At 38.9% G+C, this 25689-nt stretch overlaps 1 protein-coding gene across 6 annotated transcripts in view; it reads left to right on the top strand.

Moving 5' to 3' along the window:
• The first annotated feature begins 1027 nt into the window (after positions 1-1027).
• The window catches only part of ANKRD10 (ankyrin repeat domain 10), a 42520-nt gene continuing 17858 nt past the window's right edge, over positions 1028-25689 (top strand). The window contains exons 1-4 of one of the 6 annotated variants that reach the window (XM_030568656.1): positions 1028-1313; positions 1920-2027; positions 7608-7760; positions 11770-11861. In XM_030568656.1, coding sequence (XP_030424516.1) covers positions 1113-1313; positions 1920-2027; positions 7608-7760; positions 11770-11861 — 554 coding nt within the window. In that variant the 5' untranslated portion in view covers positions 1028-1112. The other 5 variants (XM_030568690.1, XM_030568681.1, XM_030568665.1 and 2 more) reach the window with 5 other exon arrangements.

Genomic DNA, 25689 nt, shown 5'->3' with positions numbered 1-25689 from the left:
CCTTTTTCCTTTTCACACTATCTTGGAACCACCACCACCACATCATGCATTTTGAAAAATGGATCTGTTCCCTTTGAAAGTGCAAAATTCTGTTCTTGCTCAGGATCCAGAATTATGTTTGGTTGCTGCGAGAGAGCACTGATTTTATCGTAACGACATAATTTAAGTTGCAGCAGCAGTACAACAATTGAATGGAGGCGAGATGGCAAGTGTACATTTTCTCACAACTTCAAACACCAGCTGGACTATAAATAGCCTTGGCAGAATTCAATTTTTTTAAATAATTTCAACCATTTATTTTTAAGCTTTTTTCTATTTAACAATGTAACTATTCAAAGCTGTGGGAAATGGGAAGAGCCAACAAGGAAACCGATGGCAGTGGATACTGAAAGTCAAAAGGTTAGACCTTTATGACTTTAAAAAAACCAACAAATTCTCAACATCACATCAATTGGTAGGACTTACAGAGCTTAAAGCCAATTGTGACAAGGTCTCAAGCACCGTTTTTCTTACTGTGCCAGCATGGGTGCTGAACTAGGCGCGCTCCCCCATCCTGGGGCTTGAAGTGGTTTCTATTGTATACAGGATTTACAGCTTGCTTCAATGGCTCTCACCCCCCCATTGCCTAGCTGTGAATTTCCATTATCTGACTATGGACTCTCCAGGAACGCCTGAACCTAAAGCGTGACTGTGAGGCACCGTCCCACGCCCGCCCTGGAGCGGCGCCTGTGAAGCTTCTCCGGGCTGCTCACTGCAGCCCCCACCGAGACCCATCTTAGTCCCCGCGACTCCCTGATCTGCGAGGCCCTGCGCGGCCCCGGGTCAGGCGGCCGCAGCGCGGCCTCTGCCTTGCGTCATCACAGGGGCAACGCTCCGATGCTGCGCGCGCTCCCTCTTGTTCCCGGTCAAGCTCACGGCCGGGGGCCAAAGCGGCACCAACAGCTGGCGGCCTGCAGGCGGTGACAGGAACAGCCAGCGCGCGCGCGCGCCTCCCGGCCTCCCCCGCCCACGCCACTCGGGGAGGAGCCAGGCGCCCGCCCCACCTGGTTCTTTGTGCTCGGAGTCGGTCGGGACTCAGCAGCAGCCTCGAGCCTCCGTCGCCCCCGCTCACTATGTCGTTAGGAGTCGGCCCGGAGGCGGGATTCTCCAGCGAGGAGCTGCTGACCCTGCGCTTCCCCCTGCACCGCGCCTGCCGCGATGGGGACCTGCCCACCCTGTGCGCGCTGCTGCAGGGCTCGCCCCGCTCCGACCTGGCCGTCGAGGACTCCTTCTACGGCTGGACGCCCATCCACTGGGCCGCGCACTTCGGCAAGGTGCGGCCCGGCCCGGCCCGGCGAGGGGGCGCTGCCCCGCGGGACCCCCAGGCTCACACGGCGCCATCTTGCCGTGCTCGCTGCGGCGGGAGGGGCGGCCCGGGACCCGCCACCCGGCTCGGCGGGGGTCGCGGTACTGTCCGCACCCCCCGGGGAGCGCAAGCGGGCGGGCTTTGGGGGTGCCCCCGACGGCCCCAGGGGGGAACGTGGGACGCTCCGGGCTCTCGGGGGGGCCTGTCCACGTCCCGGGGGAGAGCTAACGGCTGCTTCGGCATCCTGCCTTCGCGCGGTCCCGGGGGAGGGACGGCGGCTCGGGGCCTGTGGTGGGGCGAGGAAGCGCCGCAGCTCCCGGTGCCGCGAGCGGGCCCGGCCCCTCCCGGGAGCTTTATTGAGACGGACAGATCCGTGGCCCCTGGCCAAGCTTTCGAAAGGTGCCGGGGTCACCGGCAGCTGCGGCGGGAGCCAATGGGGAGGAGGAGGGGCAGGTGCTCCTCCCCCAGCGCGCGGGGGCGGGGTGGGGTGTTGAGTTACCGCGGGTCCAGCAGGACCCACTTTTTCCTCCCCTCCCCCCGCCGGGTCCAGTAACGGTCCTTCTTGCGCGCGCAGGCTCCACCTGGAGACTTTGCTCTGTTTTGGTGCCCGTGTTATGACGACCGGCGTGTGTGTTGGGAAGGAGGCGATCGCTGGGCGGAGCGCGGCCCAGGGGCCCTGAGGGTGAGCGGCGCCGGGGGGATCTGCCCTGACGGCTCCCTCACTGCAGTGCCTGGGAGGTGAAAGGGCGCGATGCGTCGGGTCTGGGTCCCCTGAGACAGTTTTGTGTTATAATTGCGGGCAGGACGTGGCCCCGTGTGAGGAAGTGCGGTGGCCCCAAAACACCTGAAGGTTAACTCCCTTATTTTCCCCAGTCCCTGTTATGGTTCTCCCTCCCTTCCCTCCACATCTTTTGTGATTTTTCTGTCTGCAAGCCGCGTTCTGGCTCTCCTCTTTCTGGTATTATAGGGGAAGAGCAGCCGTTTGTGCATTTAACCATTGCTTTTTGTCTCAGGCTATGTAAGTTTCTTAAAGGAACTTGTAGAGGGAACAATCAGGCCTGCAAGCTAATGGTAGATATCCTACACAGAATGCCCTGTGGCCAGACGTCTTTCTTTAATGAAAATACTAAAGGGAATGCAGAAGATTTGTTTTGCATACAGATACATACACGAAAACATAACTAACATTTTAGTGCTCTTAGATTGCTGCACTTTTGGCAGCATCACAAATCAGAACAATTAGTCCAATTAAAGGAGGCTAAGCCTTTGAGGAGAGAGGCAAGAGGGCAAGCCAGCAAAGAGGATAAGCAGGATACCAGTAAATTAAGGAGCCTCAATTCAGTTTTCCAAGGGTAGGGGCAGAGCTGGGTCATTAAAGCTCAGTGAATTCCTTTGCTGTAGCAGAGCCTTGCTGTATTTGGATTTATGAAGAGCTTCTGTACATGTTGATGTAGTATGTTTCAATTACAAACCTTTACTTATATTTGTGCTAAGGAAAAATAAAACGTTTTAAATAGACACCAGGTAATTAATTCCTGAATTTGTGATCTGGTACAAAAGTACCTGGAATACCTTTCATTGGATAAAAATAAATACAACATGTTGCTGAGAAATGAAAATAGCTACTTCCATTGAACTTATGGACATACTTTTTTTTCCTGCTGTTGTGTTTTCTTGAGTGGAGCTTATCCTATTTCAAAATTATCATTACTAGGGGTTGAATTAATTGCATTTCTAAACATATTGTGGATTTTAAAAATATTAGTTTCTGAAAAAATTAAATTACTGGACCTCACTCTGTTCCTTAGTCTAGCCCCTTTCTGCTGCTCTAGTAGAGTAAAGAGGCTATAAATATGACAGATCTTCCCATCCCAGCTACTGAGTCTCCTGTCATGAGGCAGTCACCCAGTGGTGCGAATCCAGCTTGCAGGCTACCCTCATCTCTGTGTAGGGGATGTAGCCGAAACATTATCATGTTCCGGTCACCCCTGACTGGTGGAATACCCCTTATGGGTGCCAAAGCTATCAGGCAAACCTTAGAACAGCTCTCTTATGTATGTTGGACTAGTGTAGAATAATTCCCAAGACTGTAGAGCCCCAGCTTGTGCCTTTGTAGACACCCACTCCCTCCTTCTGCACCAAGCAGGTACTAGGCACAGAAGAGACTCGGCCCCACTATCTTCATAGATAATTTAAAAAAAAAAAATCAGGTGTTTTGACTAATACCAGTAAACAAGAACTATCATTTTGGTGAGTGCCCCCACAAGGAAACAAACTGGAAGGTTTAGTTTTATTAGAAAGAGACTACATTTTTTGGAGGGTTAGGGAGGTAAGGAAGGGATGCCAAGGATCAGTATTTGTAAATGGAAAAAGATAAAGGTAGTAGGAAGAGAAATGCAGTATTCTAGTTTCTAAGAAAGTATTACAAATAGAGCACAGTTCCAAAACAAAAAACAGTAAGAAAATGTATAACTAATTGTAATAGCAGGTAACAGTGCCCTGGCATTCGTAAGGTCTGAGGGCTCATTTGTCAGTATGGACTTCCACTGGTAGGATTTTGTGTTAAAGTATGTTCATGAACTTAAACCGCAGTCAATCCCAAGCTGCTCCTTAATACATCATATACCTCTGGAGCAGTCACTGTTTTCTGTATATTCCCTAAAAATTGAGATATGCTTATCTCCTGGGACACTAATGGATTCCTACAAAATCAGCTACATCCAAATTAATTAGTTTTCAAGAAAGTATTGTCTAGTTCATTTATATAGTGCCTTGAATTATGCTGGGTGTTGTACAAAGCTATAAGATAGGTCAGAATATAAAAGACTATATGATCTAAATAGCCAACATCCAGACAAGGGAATTGAGAGCAGGGATACAACACCAAGATAGTGGATTTTTTTTTAATGCTTTCCTTCTATATTTGTGGGGGGGGGAGGGGTTGTTTTTTAAATCCTTGACTAATTGGCCATATGTTTTCTATGACCATATCAGCTTGCCTCTTGCTTTTGTAATCCTTGCCTGTTTTGTGATCCTTGACTGTTGTTGTTGTTGGACTATTTTACTTTACTTGTATATAAGATAAGGTAAGTAAATTCTTCTATTCTTCTTTGGGCTGTTGTTTTAAAAAAAGTACATAGTCCAGTGTCCCCCCCCTTCCCTGTCGTGTAAGTCCCTGGAACCCTCCCCATCTTCCTTGATTAACCCTGATTCTCAATCCCCACTGTAGCTATATCATGAACTTGAAAAATATTCTTTTTTTTTTTTTTTATTAAAGAAACCAAAAAGATGATCACCAAAACCAGTGCTCAGTGTTCGAGTGCATGGGACAAGAATAAGGGAACCTGGTGTTCTGGCCTCTTCCTGACTAGCAGCTACTTCCATTTTCTGATGGAGTTGGGACTCGGAGAAGCAGGTCTCTCAGTCCATGAGGCAGAAGGCCTCGTGTTCTGAGTTTTAATGAAGTGCAGCAACTCATCTTCTCTATTCTTAGACTTCTTAAAATTAGAGAAGAAAAAGTAAAAAAGAACCATTTTAAAAATAACCTTGTTAAGTTACAGGCTTTGAAACAATGCTAGTATGGGTTACAAATCAACCTTAAATGCTAGAAGAAGGGCACTGGTTCTCCAGTTCCATTGCTTTTCTCTGGAGTTGACAGACTGCGACCTACGTGTAACTCACAATAAGTTGTCATTGAGGTTTCTCTGCCCCTCTCCAGGCCAGTAATCTGGATTTATATGACAAAAAAAGAAAAATCCTTTGCTTTTCGCAGAGTGAAAGATTAACACTTTCACTATAACTTTTAGACATCTTAGTCTTTGTTGCAAAATCTCTTACAGTTGCTAATGCTGGCTCAACTTCACCATTGTAACTTTGATAGGTGGGCTGTTGGCTGTCATTGGTGTCTTAAGCAAATTATTTACCCCTGCTTGATTATGGTAACCAGTTAATGACATTGAGGGCCTTGGTGTGTAAACACCAGTAGAGGCAAACCAATGTTGGTAATGGTGGGCAAGTTTTTGCAGAGTTCACACCACCACTGCAACTGTATCTCTATTACAGCCTCTTTAAGTTGGTTATCTCTCAATATAGCTCTTAATTATTACTGCAGTTTTAGCATATATTTATTTATCTTTTCAAAGAATACCTTCTCCTGTGTTGAATGTTAGGGTTTGTGGGAGCTAGGTTCGTTAGCACTATACTTCTTTGCTCACCCCAAGATATTTTTATTCACCGATTCCAAGGCCAGAAAGGACCATTTTGATCTTTTAGCCTGACTTCCCATAAAACCTAGGACTTCCCCAAAATACTTCCTAGAGCATCTGTTTTAGAAAAACATCTGTTCTTGATTTAAAAATTTGTCAGTGATGGAGAATCCACCACAATCCTTGGTAAATTGTTCCAATGATTAATTACCATCACTTAAAAATGTGTACCTTATTTCCACTATGAATTGTTTAGCTTCAGCTTGCAAGATTGGATTGTATTATACCTTTCTTTGCTAGATTGAGAGCCCATTATTAAATATTTGCTACTCATGTAGATACTTATAGACTGTAATCAATTCTCCCCTAAACCTTCTCCTTGTTAAGGTAAATAGATTGATCTGTTTGAGTCTGTCATTATAAGGCATGTCTTCTAATCCTTTAATCATTCTCATGATACTTCTCTGAACCCTCTCTGTTGCATGGTGAGTTACCGTATTTCCTTTATAGCCAATCTTAAATCCACTGAGAGTTTTTAAAGCATTTTATTTTCTGTATGCTGTTCATACATCCTGTTTTCTCAGCAGAGAAGTACAGTTAGTAATCAGAGTTCTCTTAAACCTAAACCTATAAATTCATAAATTACAGATTTATTTTTAACTTTTTTATTAAACTAGTAGGGACAGTCGCTAATACCACAACACATTTGCTCAATTACAGTTGAAGTTTACAAAATATATATAGTGATCATGGTATTTATGCAAAAATTTTCAAACCAAGATGCCTGATTTTAGTCACTTGACTTGAAAACTTTGATCTACATGCTTTTAATCTGTAGAGTAAAATTAAGCATAGTACAGTGATGCCTAGTATAAAACAAATGTATGTTTGTACATAAGATAATTTCCTAGTGATTCCTGTTCCTGAATGGCATGAGTTGGTGCCATTGCGTGACACAATTTTCCAACCACTTTTCTCTAAGCCATTACCTTTGCAATTCTGCTACACCCCCCACACACTAATCTGACATCTTTTCAAAGCATTCTCAGAATTATTTTAATGTTGAAATATTAAAAATTTCAGCATAGTATGATATGAGATTCTTTGTCAGAATAAAGAGACACTGCCAAAGTGATCATATTTGAAAAAGCAACAAAGAGTCCTGTGGTACCTTAAAGACTAATAAATATATTGGAGCATAAGCTTTTGTGGGTGAATATTATGCTCCAATACATCTGTTAGTCTTTAAGGTGTCACAGGACTCTTTGTTCCTTTTTACAGATCCATACTAACACGGCTACCTCTCTGATTACTTATTTGAAAAGACAACCAAAAAACCCAAACAGATCCTTTTGCTATGTTACCAGTGACTGCACTACAGAAATTTTAAATGGAAAGAATTGTAATACATATACTCTTCAGCATTTTTATGTTATATTTTCATTTAACTCAACAAGTATACTGAAAAGTTAATAAGCATTTTACTTTCTTCTTAGAGTATGAGTTTCCAAAACTTCAAGGAAATATTAAAGTAGAATTTTTAGTTATCATTCTTTACTGCATGCTCTTCATGCTCCCTTCCTTTTAAACGTTCCTGAAAACATTTAAGTTCACACTAGGTTTTTTTAATTAAAAAAACTAAAGTTCTAGCAAATGCTACTTGACAGTATCTATTTATGAAGTTGCTTTTACAACTTTCCAGATCAGAAACGTAGCACCTTTTCTGACAGACGCAAACAGGATACAAATCCCTGCTGTAGTCATCTTTAAAGTATCATTTTTTTCCCGTATCAAATTAATGGTGTTGGGTTTGTTTAAAAATTTTTTTTTTGGAAAGAATTGCATTTCTCTTGGCTATTTCTTTAGTGACTGAGAAACCTGGAAGAGGTGATGAAGGCACGGGTTATTATTTTATTAGTCATGTTGTTCAGCCTGCTTCCACTAATGGTCAGTTTAAACTGATATTGTTCCTCTTTCTCCTTTAATTTAATCAGCGATGTATATAGTATCGGTATATTTGGGTAATTTCTAAATTATTTTCCCCTTGTCTATTTAAGCTGGAGTGTCTAATGCAGTTAGTGAGAGCTGGCGCTACTGTAAATGCCTGTACAACACGTTTTGCCCAAACACCAGCCCATATTGCTGCTTTTGGAGGACATCCTCAGTGCCTGATCTGGTTGGTTCAAGCAGGGGCCAACATAAACAAGCAGGTATGGATTAATGTTGGGTTTGATATTGGTTTAGTTTTTAAAAATACTTACATAGGTCTGGATTCACAAAGGACTTGTGCTGTGATGCTGAGCGTTGCAGTGCCTAACTTCAAGGCACCTAAAAAGTCACAGGAACAGTGTTGCAATCCACAAAGCCTGAGTTAGGTGCCTGAACCTGGTACATAATGAATGGGGAGAGATAAGCATCTTAGAATGTGATTCCCAAAGGCTAGCTGGCTAGGTGCGGAGCAACCTAAATAAGCCGATGGGAGGGGTTTCTTAAGCTCCACCCTTTTCATGGAGATAGGCACCTCTTTGCAGCCTGGATGTAGGTGACTATCTCTGCTGGTAACCCACCGTGGCAGGGCATCACTTAGAAGGTGGGAGATCCAGGTTCCAGCCCCACTGCTCTTGTGCCTCTGCCAAAGCTTCAACAGCAGAGATTGAGGTAGTCTCACACTGGAATATCCCATGTTAGAGTTAGAGCAGAATAGGTGTCTCCTTTCAGAGTGGGGAATTGAACTCAGTTCTCCCAAATTCCATGTTGAGTACTCCAGTCACTGGGCTGAATGTTATAACGTGGGTGGATTTTGAATGGTACCACACACCTGGATCGGGCCCCGAACACAAAATAGGCATTCACTTGTCTTTCCTCTTGCCAGTTTGTGGATTGCACTGGGCTTAGGTGGGAATGAGGAAGCAGTGCACGTGCCCGTGGGCAGAAACATAGGCACCTTGGAAATATTTATGCTGAAAACCTAGGCACTGAGTGAGTTCAGGTGCCTACAGGGTTAGGCAGCAGCTGAGCAGGAGTTTTATGGGTTGCAGTGAGGCCTAAAAATGGGAATTTAAGGACCTACGTACCTTTGTGGCTCTGGGCCATAGTCCTTAATGAAGAATAGTTTGGAAAAGTTTTAATTATTTGTATCTCCTGCTTTCTACAGTTAATGCTTAAGTGTCTTATAAAATGAGATTTATAAAGAAATTGTAATGACAGTTAGAGTAAATGTGTTTTAACTCAACTGAAGATTTGAATAACCCATTTTTCTGCTCCAAGATTTGAGGTGTGGCTGCTGTTTTCAGTAAAACTCTTTATCAAGTTGCTGTTATTAGCAGCAAGACCACAATTCTGTTGTTACAATGCATCTCTTAAACAGATAAGAATGTAAAAAATACAACTGTAAGTCAAGCTACCATATCTAATTAAATAATGGAAACCACCAGTTTAAAGCAACATGATTCAATCAAAATTCTAACTGGTATTAATAGGAGCTGACTGGGATTATTTTAGGATTTCTCTTCCGAGGCTAAAGGTCTTATAAAATTCAACAAGTGACTTCTTTAAACTGTTTTTAAAAAACATACATTTTTCATCATAATATGGATGGATGAATAGATTTTTCTCTGAGCTAGTTAATCTTCATTACTGTATTGTGAGGCTGGACTAAGATTTATTTGTGGGTGGAGGATGTATTAGTATAATAGGCAATGAAATTGCCTAGGTAACTTTTGTACTCTGGAACTTTCTTAACAGTAATAGAGACAAACAGTAATAACAGATTTGTATTTCTGTGCCATTGCAAAAAATGTGGTTATTAATGCACAGCAAGCATGACCATAAATCCCTTCAGTGCTGAACAATTTGCCATGTATATTCTAGCACAGTGGTTCTAAAATTCTGGGTTGGGACCCCAAAGTGGATCACAACCCCATTTTAATGGGGTCACCAGGCCTGGCTTAGAATTGCTGGGGCCCAAGGCTGAAGCCCAGCCCATACCACTTGAAACCTGAGGGGTTCAGCCCTGCGTGTTGCGACTCATACTACAGGTCCCACGCCTGGAGCTGAAGCCCTTTGGCTTCAGCTTTGCTGCCCTACCGCACCCGGGTCAGTGGGGCTCAGGTGTGCTCAGGCTTCAGTCCCCGCTCCTGGGGTCATGTAGTAATTTTTATTGTCAGAAGGGAGTTGTGCTGCAATGAAGTTTGAAAACCCATGTTCTAGCAGCAATGAAAACATTTATTGTAATGCTATTTAGTGGTGATTAATATAAACAGATATATAGATTTATTTTTTTTAAATCTACAGTGGTGGATCAGAAATTTTACAGTTGCATTGTTGTCTAGGTAATACTTCACTTTTAACAACAACAAAAAAAAGGGTTACTATCTTTATGCTGTCAAGTATCAGAGGGTAGCCGTGTTAGTCTGGATCTGTAAAAGCAGCAAAGAATCCTGTGGCACCTTATAGACTAACAGACGTTTTGGAGCATGAGCTTTCGTGGGTGAATACCCACTTCCTCAGATGCATCTGAGGAAGTGGGTATTCACCCACGAAAGCTCATGCTCCAAAACGTCTGTTAGTCTATAAGGTGCCACAGGATTCTTTGCTATCTTTATGCTGTAAAATATTTACCATAAAACAAATAACTTGACAATATTGCACCTCCTAACTCTGCTGTAGGAACTTAAACTTTCATTTTTAGATTTTATTTTTATTAAGCAGCTTTAACTTCTAATGTAATTTTTTAAAAGAAAAGGTTGTGTGTGACCATTTTAATATCCAAATGATCTCGATTGTTAAGACAAATGGGTAGGAGAGCATCCACTGAGATCGCATTTTCCTGTGTGTTTACAGAGGCTTGCATGAGAGCAAGAGGTTAGCTTTTACCTTGAGGAAGGACTGTGCTATGATTGATTCAATGAGACATGAACAGTTTCCTACACAAGTTACCCCATCATCAACCTCTGGAGCTGTTCAGAAATGTGCATTTTTGTTGTCACAAAAGGGGCTTACTTAGGATATGCTGTAACTGAACACGCTCAAACTTAAGAACTGGATTTCCAGACTTATAATTTCATTATCCCACTAGCTTCTTTGCTTGTCTCAGTTTAGTGTGATGAGCCTTCCCTTGTGGTAACAGACTCACAGAAAGGGTCTGGATGAGAAGTGCTTTTCTTGCTATTGAACTTTATTCTGTGTAGCCTATTAGCCACTGGAAAAGAGAGAGTGATTTTTCCTGTTGACCCATTCTATCTGGTAATCTATCCAGAGTATTGTACCGAATAAAAAAAGTGATTTTGGCAGTAGGGAGAATTCATTAGTTTTCCCTTAAATTTGATCTCAGATGTCCTTTCGAAAAAATATAATTTACTTGCTAGTTTTCAAAATTCAGGGTTTTTTTTAAGTTCAGGGATGGGGAATAACTTTTGTCAATGACAAGTGGGTTGTGTTTTCCAGTCTGATGTAAATCCCAACATGCTTGAGTGTTTTCCTCATAATCTAACAAAACAAACCAATCATCCTCTAGTTTAATATAATTGTAAATAATTTCTTTGCTCCAGAAGTGTGTTTCAAAAGTAGCAAGTGAATAATAGTTATAATTTAAACGTTGCCACCTTAAGTACAGGATTTGCTATTAAACAAATGCTGTAAATAATCACAATGATCATATTTTCTGTAGTTCCCTTAATCCACTAAATGTCTTTTAATTAGTGGCATTACCCAATCCATGGTCTCAGAGGTGTTGGAGGGATTTTATCTGGGACAGCAGGAGGGGAAAAAAACACCTTGACCCATCTAAGGAGCATACCTCCGTCTACTCCTCTTAATAAGAAATTCAGCCCTCTCATGGTCTATGCGGGACTCTGGGCTGAATGGTAGGTCATAAGGCAATAGCAAGCCTATTGACTCCTGTGAACTTAAGGGTTTTGTACTGGTGACCCCTTTCACACAGCAAGCCTCTGAGTTTGACTCCCTCCCTTATAAATTAAAAACACTTTTTTATATTTAACTCTATCATAAGTGCTGAAGGCGAAGTGGGATTTGAGGTGGAAGCTGACAGCTTACAACCTTTGCAACACTATTAAAGTAGTGGTCACATTCATAACTGGATACTTTTACTAATCCATTTCTTTAATTCATGTCAGGAAAAAGACACTGAATGTTTAGAAATAATGTAATTTTATTTTTTTGGAGTAGTTATACCTGACAAAATGTGCTCTGTCTTTGCAGGATTATGTTGGTGAAACTCCTATTCATAAAGCAGCACGATCTGGTAGTATGGATTCCATAAGTGCCCTTGTAGCTCATGGAGCTCAAATAGAGTAAGTGGGGTTTTTTGCTTGGTTGTTGTGTGTCTAACTAACTAACATAGGATAGTAAACATAGATACTAAAAAAACTGAAAAAAATCAGAACAGTAAACATCTTATTAAAAACTTCAGTTAGACATGTTCATTTATTGTAAAACTTAAGATTTTTAACATAACTAGTAATAAAAAATATTGCACTTGAAGTGATATCAAGCAGTGCAATATATGAAACAGAGTGTATATTTAAGTTATTTAAACCATATTTATCACACCTGTGTAAAATGCCCCAAAATTTTACATCTTGTCTGTTATGTAGTTATCTATTAATGAATAAATTTACAAAAGAGCTAGAGCAGAGTTATTTGCCAAAAAAAGATACACTCAGCTATTAGTGTAATAACTTTTGTTAGTATATATTGTATATTTGCACTGTTAACTTTTTTCTTTAAAGGTTTATGTACTGCAAAAACATTCAGAAAATTTCACAAACTTTTGCAACTTACAGCATGGACAAAATGGATGCAGTTTTCACCTAGACATGTTGAGTATAAGCTCTACGGCTTATAATAATGTAAATACTTTAGCACTTTGTTTATAATTAGAACTAGCTTTTATTATTTAAATGATAATTAGTGTGTTTTTGTATTTTAACGTGCAATGTGAATCTCTGAGTTATAAGTGAAATAAGAATCAGAGTTAGTTTCTTGTTTAACCCTTTGGTTTCCATCTTACTGTTTTTTGTAACGCATCAGTGAAATCTGCCTTAATTAGTTTTTTGTTACAGTACCATATAATGTCCAGAAAGCAGCATAATTTACAGGTTAATAATATTAAACACAACTGTCTTGCTAGTATAATTGTGTTCAATTAAAAATTGTTATGCAAACTCTGAGTAGAATCTTGACGTGTTACTTGAAATCAAACTTAATTTTATAAATCCCCATTTTGAACTGAACACATCTGAAAATAAATGCTTGAGGCAAACTTGAATTAAAATTTACTGTGGAATTGAGGAATCCTTAATTATCATCAATTAGTAGGTGACCAATTGATTTTGAAATTGTCAGGATAATTTAAGTGGTATAAAACTTTATAATAAAGTACTTGAAATAAATAAGATTCTAGAAGTAAAATAAACTAATAGTTAGCACTAATAGGGTTTTCCTTATACAAGCAGTACAGTTAAGGGAGACTGCTCTAAATTTAAATCATTGCATTAATCTTTCCTGATATTGATACGTCATTCTGCTGTGTAGGCAAAATATTGTTATAAACTTTTGTAGAGGGTATCTAACTTTAGCCAAAACTATTTTTGGTCTTTCTAATGTAGTCTGAGGTGCAAAAGAAATAGTGCAGATTTATGACAATTTGATGTAATAGATTACAAATAGACAAAATTGGTAATTTCGTTATTTATACAGTGCCTTAGGTGTTCCATGGGGCTTTATAGACCAGTAAAATAGCAGGCCCTCCCCTGAGCGGATTATAGTCCAAGGCCTCAGTTTTTCAATCTGATTTGCTTCTGTGGACTGTTAGTCTGCATGGACCCTAACTGAATGCAGTTGGACTCTGTGTAAGCCCACGTGTCTGTGTTTGTAGATCAGTTTCCAGGATCGGTGCCTTAATTTGATTAATCAGTTTTATATGGAGTGAAATCCTGGGCCCAGTAAACTCAGTGAGAGTTCTGCCATTAACTTCAGTGGATCTAGGATTTCACTTATAGTTTTTCAAATTTAAATGCCTAAAATTAAACCATATCAATATTTAAACATCCGAAAAGGGTACTGATTTTTAGGCATCCAGGTTTGAATCTGGACCAACAGTTAATGGTCTCGTTGATTATGTAACCTCTTGAAAATTCAGAGTACCTGAAGTATTAAATTTTTATTCATATCTGTTATATTTCTTAAAGAAAAAAAATTGGACTCTTCCCACTATGCTATACTAATTAATTCAACCATGGATATAGTAAATGAAATGATTGATTATATGGGATTAAAAGTAGCTTTATTTTTAAATACAGAATTAAACACATTGAACCAAATACACTGACGTAAAGCAATTATAATGTCTCTGATTTTAGTTAACTGTGCCCATAGGTCCTGGTGGCGAACTTGACCCTTGATTCATCATCATTTGCACTACTTATTCTGTTTTCTATAAATAAATTCTTGTTTGTTTCTTTATACAGTGTTTTTATTACTAAAAATGTAGTTGCATGAAGATGCAGAGAATACAACTATGACTGCAGATAGGCAAATGTAAAGACACCTGATATAAACAGGTATACAATGTATGCTGAATTTCACATCATTTACTTGTGTTGCATGAGAAGTAGCACAAGGATACTAGGACTCCATTGTTTCACTATGGACTTACCTGGATGAAAATATTATACTACTACTTGTAGTATCTCTTATTAAAGCTTGATCATTGAAATAGTGCTCTTTTAAAATTGAGTACAAAAGCTAATTTAGGCTACCACAATGTTTGATAAGTTTTTACAGTATTCTTATTACTCATTAAGTTAAACTGGAAACTAACTAATGTTGACCGTATTTAATTTTATCCTTGCTGGACAGATAATGTTAACTTTAGTTTGAATAAATTTATTTTCTTGATATTCTCCAAGTTAACTTTATTTCCAGTTTGGTATTTTTCTACTCCTATAAAATAAATACAATACATTGCAGTCTAAACTGGCCTAAGATTTGCATTATTTCTCTAATTGATGAAAGAAAATATGGGTCTCCATTCCTATGTAAATTTTTAATTGTAAAACAATATTAAATGTACCCCATTGAAAATAGTTTGACTTTTTTGGTGGTATATTCTTTCTCATATTAGCTAAATCACGTTCTGTGCACAGTATGTCCTAAATCCATAGAAATGATTGCTTCTAACTATGGTATTCATGGAATCTTGAAGAGGGGAAGCAGGTGGTCACAATGTCCTCATATGAGTGAAAAGGTTTGGCGTGTAACTGACCTATTAATGTGGATAATACGTTTTAAAGTAATCAATAATAACTGCTGGATTTTTATTAAAATTGCATAATAGCACTGTTTATATATTTGTTAAAATTGTGCACATTAAAAATAATGATGAAACAAGTGTTCACAAAAGTCTACAAAGACTTCTTGGTGCTAGGTTTTCTTTTGCCCTGTTAATTTATTTTCCATACCCAAATAATTTGATAACGTCTAAAAATACACTTTTATAATATTTCATTCATTAAAAAAACCCAAATATAAATGCTGAACATGCAATGTTGGATGAATGGGAAAGAAATACACATCAGTATATCTGCTGTTATTAATGACTGTGATCATTTAAAACGATTTCTGGCATTTTGCATCTGTGCATCATATCAGCAAATTTCTGATCATATCATTCTTTTTCCTGTTTGTATGAACAGTTCAGACTTCTGCAACTGCCATTTGAGCAGCCACACTGTACTACTTCAGTGACTCAGTCTTGAGTTGGATTGACGGGAGAGACCCTCTGCCAATGGCCAATTGTTGATTTCATCTGTATCCTGCAATGGTGGCGAGAACTCTTGACTTAGATCATGGTGTGGTTTGATATATGTTCATTCAGATGAACGCACTAAATCTTGCTAAGGGCAGTTTTGCTTAAATTAATAAAAAGGAAGAAATTCCTCATTTTTTCCATACCATGTTTATTCTTGAAATAGTCAGATATATTGTTCTTGAATACTGAAGTACAAGTGAAAGCTTCATTTGTTTGAGGAAGAGTTCTGTCAAATCTTGTAGAAAAATAGTGTATATGTTCTGCTGTCAAAGCCTGGTAGTGATGCACCAGTACCATTGTCTATGGCCATTAAAGAAAAGTTACAGAGGAAAAAGTGTTTTCCTTCCTGGTTTGTGATAACTAAATTTGGTCTCCAAGGGAAGATATTGAAGTGCTGAGATAGACATGTCAATAGGCAAAGTCAAAGTGAGACCAGTGGCATTTGAAACTGTGAAATCAGTAGTACATCTGTTTCTGTTGAGTGAATGAACTACATCATGATGATACTTTATGCATTCAGCTCTAGTTGACACATAGATTTCAGCTACTTTCTCACCAGAACTGTTACCTGATCTACTGATTATGTATTAATTCCCAGTTAGCATTCTTTGGTTTGCCAGGGTTCAGCCTCGAGCTCGAAAAGAGTTCTCAGTATAACGAGAGCCATTATGTGCACAGAAAAAATACTTACGCTTAGAAAGGGCCTTTTGACTTTGTAATATTTTTATTAATACGGTTAGCAAGATCTCTACCTACTTTACTGAGTTGGAGTGTTTGTGATAATTCATAATGGTCAAGACCTCTGGTGTCAGAGCATTCATATACTTACTCCATCTTTTGCCGAGAAACCTGAAGTGTCAGTCATTATCTTATCTTCATCATCACCCGTGGGTGTCATTCTGCTGTCTCCCAAGGCACACGGGCCAGGATATAGCTTTTATATTGTATTATGCTGATGCCCACTGTGCTTTAGTCCCTTTTCCTTATTTGAACTTCCACACTCTTCTAAGGTGCCCCATTTATCATAGGCTAACTTGTTCATTCCCCTCATTAAGATTTACATCACTCGGTCACCATAATAACTTGTGGCTAGCATGTTGTTGATACCCTTTTGTCTGCAAAATCCCCAAAATACTCTTAACCAGTTTTAACTTGTACATTGCAATATATAATTCCTAAATATCAGCAATGTGATACATATATTTGATGCAGCATTCTATCTTATGACAACTTCTAATCTAGGGTAAGTTACTGGATATGAATGTTACTTGCTTATATCAGGTGTTTCTTCAGGCCTGTGGTCTTGTCTGTCTAAACTAAATATTTTACAGGCCTGTTAGGCCCTTTGTTATAACTTAATTAATACTTCTATTTCACCTCAGTATCTTTTATCCTTGGCTACAGAACAGATTGGGAGTACATTTGAGTGAATTAATTCAGTCCTTTCATTATGTTACTAGCTTGGTGTTTATAGTACTTCCTCAGTTTATCAAAACTTCTTCCCTCACCTTTATACTATTGACTTAATCTACTTTTGCAATAATTTTTTTTTCCCACACAGGTTTTAATTATTCTTATTTGGCTGCTTCCTCCACCCTTTTTTTTTTGTTTTTGTTTAAGTACTGGAACAGGTTTTTTAATGGCAGATTCTTTTAGATCCTTTGAGAAGCCTTCTGTGAAGTCTCTGTAGCCACATTTGTCATCGCATTCTTTTTCAGGTGTATTCTAGCTGGCATTTTAATTATTACCTCTTTTAGGATTTCCTTAGCCCTCATGCATGCTGGCTGTCTGATTTTGCCATCAGAGATTACTTAATTTTTTCCAAATTTTGCCTTCCAACAATTGGAAACCACAGTAATGTTAGATTTCATGGTGACAAGATACCTTGGATAGTATACAAGATCAAGTTATAAGATTTCTATCTGTCAGTCAAATCCTCATCAATTTTGAGGGAAAAAAAATCAAGATTTCTCCTTTTGGTTGGATTCTCTACTTCAGGATTTAGGAACTTGCTTCATATAAAGGTCTGTGCTTATCACCTAACAGATATATGGGGTTTCAAGTATATGAAGTTGTTTATTTTTGGTCTCTTAGACTCTTGGTGCTCTGTAGCATGTGCCCACAGTTGCATTTTTTAATATTCTTTTTTTTCGTTACCTAAATAATGCCTTCATTATTGAATGGAAGCTTGCTATCATTAAATATTCTTGATGTGAAATGCTTCTCCTACACCAGTTCGTCTCCTCTAGAGTGTACATGGCAGTACTGACACTCGGTATAGAAGAATCATCCTATTAGTTTTGTTATGCCCAACTACTTCTAATTCGTATTGATAATTTTCCATCTTGCTTACATTTAAACACTTCTTAGCACAGTGTTTCATATTTATGGTAAACCACAACATAGACCCTTTTCAAACTAAGGACCGTCTTGTAGGTACCTCCTTTCTTAACTCAATTCCTCACCTTCCTGGTGGCATCTATACCTCCTGGGTTACTTAAAGTAATTTAGGACATTATCAAGAAAATGCACTCGAAATCAAACTCTGTTTTGTTAATCGGATCTTGTTAGGGCCAATTTCAAGGAAGTTTTTGAAAATAAGTAACCTTAAGCCTGACTCTGTATTCAGTAGAGAGAACAGACCACCAGGTTAATGTGCTCTTGGAGGCCTCTTTTGGTAAGTGGGGGCTGTTTCATTTTGGAGTAATGAGTGCTTTAAGGTTGGAAGCTTTCTTACATCACAGTCCATTAAGGCTGGAGAGTCACAGTCACAGAAACTGAAGGTGGTTGGGCTTAGCCTCCTTGCCAGCCAAAGTGGCTGAGGACCTTTTTCACAGCTGTAGTTATTTCGGTATTCAGTAATAGCAAAAAGTCCAGGAAAACACTTGTCTTCAGATTCTATTAAGATAAGAATTGGTTGTTTTTTGTGGTAATTGCCTGTTCTTAAATGTGAGGCAGGACAGCCATAGTTATTGATATTATCAGATACAACAGAGAAATGCTGACATATGAGAGAGCATGATTGAAGTCCATAGAGCAACAGTTCTCAAACTGGGTCGGGACCCCAAAGTGGGTCTCACTGCCATTTTAATGGGGTTGCCAGGGCTAGCTTTAGACTTGTTGGGGGCCCAGCCCCACCCCCTGGGGCCGAAGCCAAAGCCTGAGGGCTCCAGCCTGGGTGGCGTAGCACAAGTAACCCCTGGGGCTGAAGCCCTTGGACCTCGGCTTTGATTCCCCTCCCGCCCCCCGGCCTGGGGCAATGGGGCTTTGGCCCCACTTCCTGGGATCATGTAGTAATTTTTGCTGTCAAAAGGGTGTCGTGATGCAATGAAGTTTGAGAACCCCTGCCATGGAGGAAAAGAAGTCCTCCATCCAAGCAACAACAGAAATCTTTTCCCATGCCCCTGCCTGGAATTCCACTGGAAAAGATGTAGTATATTGGCATAAACCTAATTGAATTGTAAACTAGTTTCTCATAAATGTCTTGATTGTTTTGCTTAGAAAAGGGAGTTTAGATGCTGCTGTGTGGTAATTTGCTAGATTCCTTCCCCCCCCCCCCCCCCCGGTGAGGTTTAAGTACTTGTTGGATTGCTTACTTGAAGGTACAAGTAGTCGGTTTCTGTCTTCAAAGGATGTTGGTGATCATGGCCCTGGCTTCTTACAGTGTTTTTAGGATTCCTTGTTGAGGAAATGGACTCTAAGATGGAGCATATTGAGCTTGTTCTCAATCTGCAGTTCTTCAGATGGACTAATCCAGATGCAGGGGAACTTTTCTTTAAAATAAGTTGATAGTTACTTGCAACAGAGACCTCAGGATGACCAAGAGAATAATGATTTGAAAATGTTCAGTAGAGCATTATTTTAGCTGCTGCTGTGGTGGGGAGCTACACAGTTGCCCATGAAAATCAGGTTCTGACTCGCTGTTGGTAGGCCTGTGACAATAAAAGAAGGGGTAGAATTTGCTGTATTTGTTCTGCTGATACCTTCTGCCTGAGTGTATGATTTTAAACTCATACTGTATTTCACTGTAGCCCCTGTCCAGAGAAACATCTGGCAAAGAAAAACATGAAGCAGTCACACAAACAGAGAAAATTTAAGTTTAATTGATCAAAAAAGGCTCTGAAAAACCTTTTGTGTCTGACTTCATTGTAGTTTACAGGAGGTATCTCTTGCATAAAAGCCTGACATGTCTTATCTCTGACAAAAGCATATCTGCCCACTGCCTAGAAGTGCTTAACTGGCCACTGTTTGAGAACCATTGCTTTAGTATATTAATACTCTTATTTTAAAACAGTTTGTTTTTTCTGTCTTGTTTTATGTATGTGGCAGAGCTTGAGGTTTTTTTGGTTTGGTTTTCTTTGAGTTTGTCATGAGAGTTCTTGCTCATCTAAATCTTGCTCATAAACCTTGCTAGTTTTGAACCCAAAAGGTCTTTTGTCAGATTAAATGTACATAATCACGTCCACTCATCTTGTTGCAGAAGATATTCCAGTGCTCTCTGAATCTAAAAATCTTTCACCACTAGTGGAAAGTAGTGGATCTATCATTTGATCTGTAATTAACTGCCACTGGTCCAATTTTGCATTGTATATCTATTTCTCCACTTTCACTTGACATTAAAGAAAAGTTTCTCTAAGAAGATGACCTACATCAATCACATCATTTGTTCTATTTCCTGTAGAACAATTTTTATATATTAAATACTCCCCTCAAATATAACTTGTTTTTATATAGGTTATTGTCCAAGGGAGTTCCACAGCACATGATTCAGGCTTTCTGACACGAGAAACTTTCTTGGTTAAACTGTCTGTCCATATGTTGCCAATGGTCTCTCTGTGTATATTGAGCAGTGTTTAGGTGATTGTTGAAAACCATGCACAGCCTGTCCTTTGTGACATGTTAAAGCTCTGCTTCTTTTGCAGCAGCATTTTTACTACTAAGCTTCTCAGGTTTGTGTTTTTATCTTGATTTTTTTGAAAATTATTTGCTTGGTAGTCTTTCCTGAATGGGTTTGAGACTTAAAATACAACTTTATTGCCTTTTGATAGACACAAACAAACAGTCCTTGCAATTTCTGCTTTGATGACACCTCCTTATCACACTTCCATTATGGAAATAAGTCTAACTTGAATTCCTAATCTGTCTCTCTTCACTGAATAGCTGCAGTAATACTTACTCTCTTCTGATTTGCTAATGTAGATCATCCAGTTTGACCTTGGTACATGTATTTGACATAGCAGAAATGGTGGTACTTCATCAGTTGCATTTGTATCAAGTGGCTATTCTGTTGGAGCCTGGGTTTCTCTTTTACTCTAACTTCTAGTATTCTCATGTGAATCTTCCTTGGGGTCAATTTGGCAAAGTATTCTGATGATGCTGTAAAGGTTTTGTTGTTGAGCGTTGCTGTCGACAATCTGGGAAGTCTTTGTGATCTTTTTCTTTTTTAGCAGAGAAAGTCATTTTCATTATGGTGTATTGCATAGGTGAACAGATTACACTTTGAAAACTATTGCAGTCTCGTCTCTTTTCTTTTCTTTGAACAGTACTTAGGAAACACTTATTGTGTAATACAGCATATGTGGAAAATCTGTTAATTACTTCTGAATATTACAGCTCCATGGTTCACAAGCTACCATGGCCCTGAAGTAGATTAGTGTATGAGAATTGCCTTAGTAGAATGGCGCTCCACTCCTCCTCCTAACACACTCTTTGTGGAGATGTGGGGGGGAGACTGAGATTCTGGCCAATAGTTTAAAAATTTTTTTTTAATTTTAATGAAAATGTAATCATCATTATACCATGACACTGGATGTGAAATGAAAACTTGGCACCAACTTCTCATGTCTGTGTGTAGAAGCCCAGTATGTATTTCTACCAAAAACATTTCACAACTTCTCCAGCAAATCTAAAATGCTATTAATTAAGAGTGGTTTTTTTTCCTTTTCTACTACCACTATCTGAAAAACATGCATTTAAAAAAATATTTTGCAACTTCTGTACTTGGACACCAAAGGGTTAAAACATTTTAAGTTTGTTTTTTAAATATTTTGCTTTAGAAACTGTAGGCTAGTATACTGATGATGTCTGTAGGAAAAGATTTTTCTCACTGTGGGCATAGTGTTCTGATCCTTGTCTCTGCTAACTTTTGTATAAGCATAGTACTAATTCATTTGAGATACAGCATATTAAATTTAAAGTAACTGAAGCCATGAGATGATCAGTAGTTTTTAGCCCATACTATTTAAATTTCATCAAAGAACTTGACAATTAAATTGGCTTCAGCATGAAAGTAATAATGTTTAAAAGCCAGAAAGGCTCTGTGTCTCATTGTTAAGGTGGTCACATGGTGATGGCTTAAACACAATGACTAACGTGCTACTGCACTCTATGTATGTTAATGTAACTTTTAATCTTAATGTTGCCTGCAAATATGTGATCCCTTATGATATAAGTTTCCTGTTTATGCACCATTGCCCGTTTAAATCAAACAGAAGATTCTGAAACTGTAAAAACTACACATGTCAATGTTTTACAGCTACGTAATTCGAATTGACTTGATTTTTTCAAGTAATCCTAGAAAGGGGGAGCATTCCATATAGAAACTGCTGAAACTGCCACAGGTGCTTCTCCGAAAACCTTACAGTTGTGGCATTGAATGTTCAGTATCGCTTCCTTTCTGCACACAAGGCATACTGTTGAGGTATTTGTTGCGGTGATTGGTTTTAATGCTAATCTAGGAATTCAGATATAGAATCTATAGATTTGCATGCTTTTGCTTACCCTAATTTACAATATCTACATTTTTATTTGTAAACTAACAATAAGTAAGTTGAGATCAGTATTTTTTAACAGAAGTATTACATTGATATACGAAAACTGTGGTTTATTTTCCTAGATTGTCACATGGCATTAACAAAGACTAGGTGATGTGATAATCACTCTGTAAAATGGTAGTTTCAGGGAATTTTGTATATATATTTTTATGTAAAAAAGTTGGATTATTTTTTGTAGTAAACACTTGCTCTGTTTTCTAAAGGATGTGACATTATAAGTGGAAGATTCCTTGAGGTACATCTTTTAAGATTTCTTACAATTATTGAACTCACTCTTTTCCCTGAGACAGCAAAAATCTGGTCACTTGCAAGAAATAATGTGATCAGTTTTCTTTTTAGTAAATTCAGTTGCAGCATGAAGCTCTTCAAAAAGTAAAATGCTTCTACTGTAGGAGGAAAATGGAAACTCAATTGAGTGAAAACCACAAACCTCTTTCATACCAAGAGAAGTTACAGTCTTGAGGACCCAACCTGTAGACATCTCTTGTTGCATGATGCAAAATGATCAGGTGAAAGGGAAGAAATCCAATGCTGAATGTTGTCCTTAACTCTTCAGGAGAAGGTATACAGAGAAATGTATTTCTCAAGGCAGAGGATTTAAGCATTTTACATTCAATGACATGCCCAGTTTATGTATAAAATTCCTATATGCTGCCCAATAGCTTAAGAAATGTCAAGTAGTAAACAAGCAAACATTACAATTATCCAGTTTTTATTCATATTTAGACTATACTTCTCATGGAATTAAATGTCTTGTTTGGTTTTCTCCATCTTGTATATCCTCTTTCTGAGATTTCTCTCCCCACTGTATTCATCCTTACTTTCCAGAGCAAAATGGAAATATCTGTCTTTACATTAATCCAAGAATTTTGGAGTAAAGTCTTTTTGGGAAAATCAGTGTCAGACTTGAAACATTTCCACAAGAAAGAACCTAAATTTTGCTTATTAATTCCTGTGAACAGATGAGTTGCTTTTAAATTGATGCCAAACAAAACTGTTCTTTAACTACAGAGTGAATTGACCTGCTGATTTAATAAAGAGCCACATCTAAAGTTAACTAAAAGTTCCTTGTCATATTTGCCAGTTCAGTTCTATGCGTCTCTCAGTAGGGTAGATGTGCCAAAAAGGAATTGGAACCTTCATGTCATTAGAGCTGCCTTTGTAGTTAAGCTTCCCTTCTGTTCCTAAAGATGGATTGAGCTCCTTCAGAGAAGTCCTCCATTTCTTGGACAGAAAAAAAGGTTGTGTGGACTTATTTTTTGTGAATAATTAGGCCAGTCTTGGCAAGTTCTTGCCTAGAGCAAGTAAACCTTTTGATAGGCAACTTAATGAAGACATTTTTATCATACATAATACAGTAAAAGTTTGAGGAATTTAACTTGTGACTGGGCTGGCCAACTTACAGTAGTTTTTCAAGGCTAAATTAGTCCCAATCTTTCTGCTTGACTATTCTTCCTCTTCCTTTCCCCAGCTGGTTACTTCATGTTTAGAGTCCTTCTAAGGAAAGTATTTTGTGGTGTTTCTCACCCTCCTCAAAACTTTGTCAGTTGGGTAACAAATTGCTCTGAAGGGCAAACATGTCCTTGTCTACAAGCCCAAGTTCATAGAATCAGAGAAATGTAGGATTGGAAAGGAACTTGAGAGGTCATCTAGTCCAGCTCCCTGGCTTGAGGCGAGACCAAGTAAACCTAAACTGTCCCTTAGAAACCTCCAATGACAGGGATTCCACAGCCTCCATTGGAACAGGCTTCCAGAGCTTAACCTATCCATGTATTTAGAAAGTTTTTCCTGGTATCTAACCTAAATCACTTTTGTTGCAGATTAAGCCCATTTCTATTTTTTCCACCTTTAGTGGGCATGGTTAACTATTGGTCGCTATTTTCTTTATAACAGTCCTTAACATATTTGAAGACTTACCAGGTTTCCCCTCAAACTTCTTTAGTCCAAACTTGACATGCCTAATTTTCTTAGCCTTCATCAATTTTGTTGTTCTCCTCTGGACTCTCTCCACATCTTACCTAAAGTGTGATTCCCACAACTGAACACAGTACTCTGGCTTAGTAGAGAGGGACAGTTACATCCTGTGTCTTGCATATGACACTCCTGTTAATACACCCCACAATATTAGCCTTATTTATTTATTTATTTATTTATTTTTGCACAACTGCATCACACTATTGACTCTTATTCAGTTTGTGATCCACTATAACCCCCAGATCTTTTTCAGCTGTATGGCTGTCTAGCCAGTTATTCCCCCACTTTGTAGTTGATTATTTGATTTTTTGTTTTTGTTTTGTTTTTCCTTCCTTAAGTATAGTATTTTGTACTTGTCTTTATTGAATTTCATCCTGTTGATTTCAGGCCAGTTCTCCAGTTTGTCAAAGTTGGTTAGAGGCCAGAATTAGAATTCAAAAGTGCTTGCAGCCTTTCCCATCTGCAAATTTCATAAGCATTAACTTCATTCCATTATCCAAGTCATTAATGAAGATATCACATAGTGATGGACCCGTGATGGACTCCATTAGATACATTTTCCCAGTCCGGCAACGAACCATTTATAACTGCCCTGAGTACAGTCTTTGAACCAGTTGTGTACCCACCTTTATAGTAATTTCATCTAGACCACATTTCTCTAGTTAGTTTATGAAACTGTCATGTGGGATTGTGTCAAAAGCCATATTAAAACCAAGATATCACATGTATAGCTACACCCCCATCCTCTAGGCCAGTAGCTTTGTCAAAAGAAAATTGGATTGGTTTGGCATGATTTGTTGGCTGCTATTTATCCTTTTATCATCTAGGTGCTTAAAAATTTATGTTTAATCATTTGTTCCAGTATTTTTCCAGGTATTGAAGTTAGGCTGGCAGGTCTGTAATTCATCAGGTCCTCTTTATTCACCTTTTTTAAGTGGTACTATAGGTAGGTACTATATTTGCCCTTTTCCGGTAGCCTGGGATCTGACTTACCTGTCCTCCATGAGCTCTCAAAGATCCTATTTTGACTTATATTGGTTCCCTCTTGTTGCTAATATTAATTGTGTTGAGTGTCTGGTCACTATTAGTCTTTTTAGCAAAGACTGAAGCAAAATAAGCATTAAACAGCTTAGCCTTCTTGATGTTATCTGTTGTTAGTTCTCTTTCCCTGCCAAGTAGTGGACTTACACTTCTCTTGCTCCTAATGTATTTATAGAATCTTCTCTTATTGATTTTTATGTCCATTGCTGGATGTGACTCCTTTTGTGCCTTTCTGATGGTGCATGTACAAGCTGCTTGTTTTTTTTTACTCCTCAGAAATTTGTCCATGTTTCCACTTTCTGTAGGGTTCCTTTAATTTTTCAGGTCATTAAAGAGCTTCAGATTGGAGCAGTGTTGGCTTCTTACTATTCTTATCTTTTCTTTGCATTAGGATAGTTTGCTGTCGTGCTTCTAATATTGTCTTCGAGAAACCACCAGCTCTCCTAAACTCTCCCCCCC

The sequence above is a fragment of the Gopherus evgoodei genome, chromosome 1 (assembly GCF_007399415.2).
Source record: "Gopherus evgoodei ecotype Sinaloan lineage chromosome 1, rGopEvg1_v1.p, whole genome shotgun sequence".
Classification (NCBI taxonomy): Eukaryota; Metazoa; Chordata; order Testudines; family Testudinidae; genus Gopherus; species Gopherus evgoodei.
This window is presented reverse-complemented; position numbering and strand designations above follow the sequence as displayed.